General features: G+C 36.3%; 1 protein-coding gene across 1 annotated transcript; it reads left to right on the top strand.

Annotated features, from left to right (window-relative positions):
• The first annotated feature begins 282 nt into the window (after positions 1 to 282).
• Positions 283 to 1,885, top strand: LOC307105540 (transcription elongation factor A protein 1-like). The gene has a single exon (XM_079781373.1). The coding sequence runs from the start codon at positions 405 to 407 to the stop codon at positions 1,308 to 1,310; it is 906 nt and encodes a 301-aa protein (XP_079637499.1). The 5' UTR covers positions 283 to 404; the 3' UTR covers positions 1,311 to 1,885.
• The last annotated feature ends 491 nt before the right edge of the window (positions 1,886 to 2,376 follow it).

Genomic DNA, 2,376 nt, shown 5'->3' with positions numbered 1-2,376 from the left:
TTAAGTCTGGAGCTCTGCTCTAGCCTGGACATATACATTTGTTCAACATATAGTTGATATTTAAATTCATGAGACATGATGAGATCACCAAGAGAATACAGAGAAAGAATACTGTTAAGAACTGAGCCCTGGGAAAAGACGACAAACCAGCAAAATTAGAAAATTGAGACAGAAAAAATAGAAAAGGAGAATATTAAAAGTACCGATAAACAATGGCTATATCCCCTTGTATACATATAGCTTCCTTTTTTAGAGTTAATTTTAGAAATGTAGCCTGGCCTAGGCCGGGCCTGCCTTGTTGGGCTCGCCGAGCGCCCGAGCTTGCATCCCGCCGACATCCCTGCCCCAGTTTCACCCGCTCCCCGTCCCAAACGGGCTGGGCACGGCGAAGACCCGCCGGAGCCATGGAGGACGAGGTGGTCCGCATTGCCAAGAAGATGGACAAGATGGTGCAGAAGAAGAACGCGGCTGGAGCATTGGATTTGCTGAAGGAGCTTAAGAATATTCCCATGACCCTGGAATTATTACAGTCCACAAGAATTGGAATGTCTGTAAATGCTATTCGCAAGCAGAGTACAGATGAAGAAGTTACATCTTTAGCAAAGTCTCTCATCAAGTCTTGGAACAAGTTATTAGATGGACCATCAACTGATAAAGATCCTGAGGAAAAGAAAAAAGATACTACGATTACATCACAGAATAGCCCTGAAGCAAGAGAAGAAAGTAGCTCCAGTGGCAATGTAAGCAGCAGAAAGGATGAGACGAATGCTCGAGATACTTACGTGTCATCATTTCCTCGGGCACCAAGCACTTCCGACTCTGTATGGTTAAAGTGTAGGGAGATGCTTGCTGCAGCGCTTCGGACAGGAGATGACTACATTGCTATTGGAGCTGATGAAGAAGAATTACGATCTCAAATTGAGGAAGCTATATATCAAGAAATAAGGAATACAGACATGAAATACAAAAATAGAGTACAAAGTAGAATATCAAATCTTAAGGATGCGAAGAATCCAAATTTAAGGAAAAATGTGCTGTGTGGTAATATCTCTCCTGACTTATTTGCTAGAATGACGGCAGAGGAAATGGCTAGTGATGAGCTCAAAGAGATGAGGAAAAACTTGACCAAAGAAGCCATCAGAGAGCATCAGATGGCCAAGACGGGCGGAACCCAGACTGACTTATTCACATGTGGCAAATGTAAAAAGAAGAATTGTACTTACACACAGCTACAAACTCGTAGTGCTGATGAACCAATGACAACATTTGTTGTCTGCAGTGAATGTGGAAATCGATGGAAGTTCTGTTGAGTTGGAAGAATTGGGAAAATGTCTGGACCATTGAGAAAATGGATTTTATAACTGGCTTTAAAACTAGGCCAAGGAAGTAGTTTTTCTGCAAGTCAGATTTTTAAAGAAAATGCATCCCTTGGGTTAGTCTTTGTTTTTGACATAGTATCATCCTTTCTTAAATGCCTGTAGTTTCATATCAGTAGGGAGACTACATAATAATTATATGGTATCTATTTCAATTTTTTTTCATTTTTATAAGTAATTGATATTAAACTTTTATCAATTAAATTTTTGGCAATTTATTTTTACCTTTTTTTCCTTCTTAAAGGAAAATTACCTTAACTTTTTTACAGTCTGAAGCAAACACAATAGAAATGTTATTCTCCTCAGTTAATACATAAATGAAAATTACATTTTTCCCCTTATTGGCATGTACCTGCAAATATTAAAGGAGGAGAGAGGTAATATAATTATAAGTTAAATAAATGTGGTGTATACTTGACCAGCTTATCTAAATTGTACATAATATTTGAACTAGCATATGAAATTGTTTTTAATTATTATATTCACAAGTCTGGGATAATTAGATATTATTTTGCATTTGTAACTAGCCATGATCATTATTTCTTATAATTTCTTGTACATGTTTATTTTTCCTAATGGATTTTACTTTTGGAAATACGACTTGGCTTTGTTGGAGTCAGTTCAGTTTTGTTTTATGTACCTGTTTGAATTTATAGTATTTTAGTTTTGCAGAACACTGCAATGGCAAAGAATGAAAGTGTCTAATTATTTTCCCCTCATAGGAAGATATACTGGGAAGGAAATGTTAGTGTTTTAGTATAGTGTAGTTATTATAAATAGCTCATAAGTAGATTTTGATTTGGAAATCTCTACTGGCCAAGGATTAAGTACAAAGATTATATAAATCTTTCCATCTTGAGGTTGATAGAAAATATTTTTGTTCTGAGTCTAATAAGTTGACCTTTTCTGTTAGTTAATGAGGTTGTTGAACAAACTGAATATATGGGCTATAATGCAACTCGTTTTATAGTACAGATATTAGAATTAGGTTTTACTTTTT

Source organism: Cnephaeus nilssonii, assembly GCF_951640355.1.
Source record: "Cnephaeus nilssonii genome assembly, chromosome: 9".
NCBI classification, from domain to species: domain Eukaryota; kingdom Metazoa; phylum Chordata; class Mammalia; order Chiroptera; family Vespertilionidae; genus Cnephaeus; species Cnephaeus nilssonii.
The sequence above is the reverse complement of the archived record's forward strand: the minus strand, read 5'-3'. Positions and strand labels throughout refer to the sequence as shown.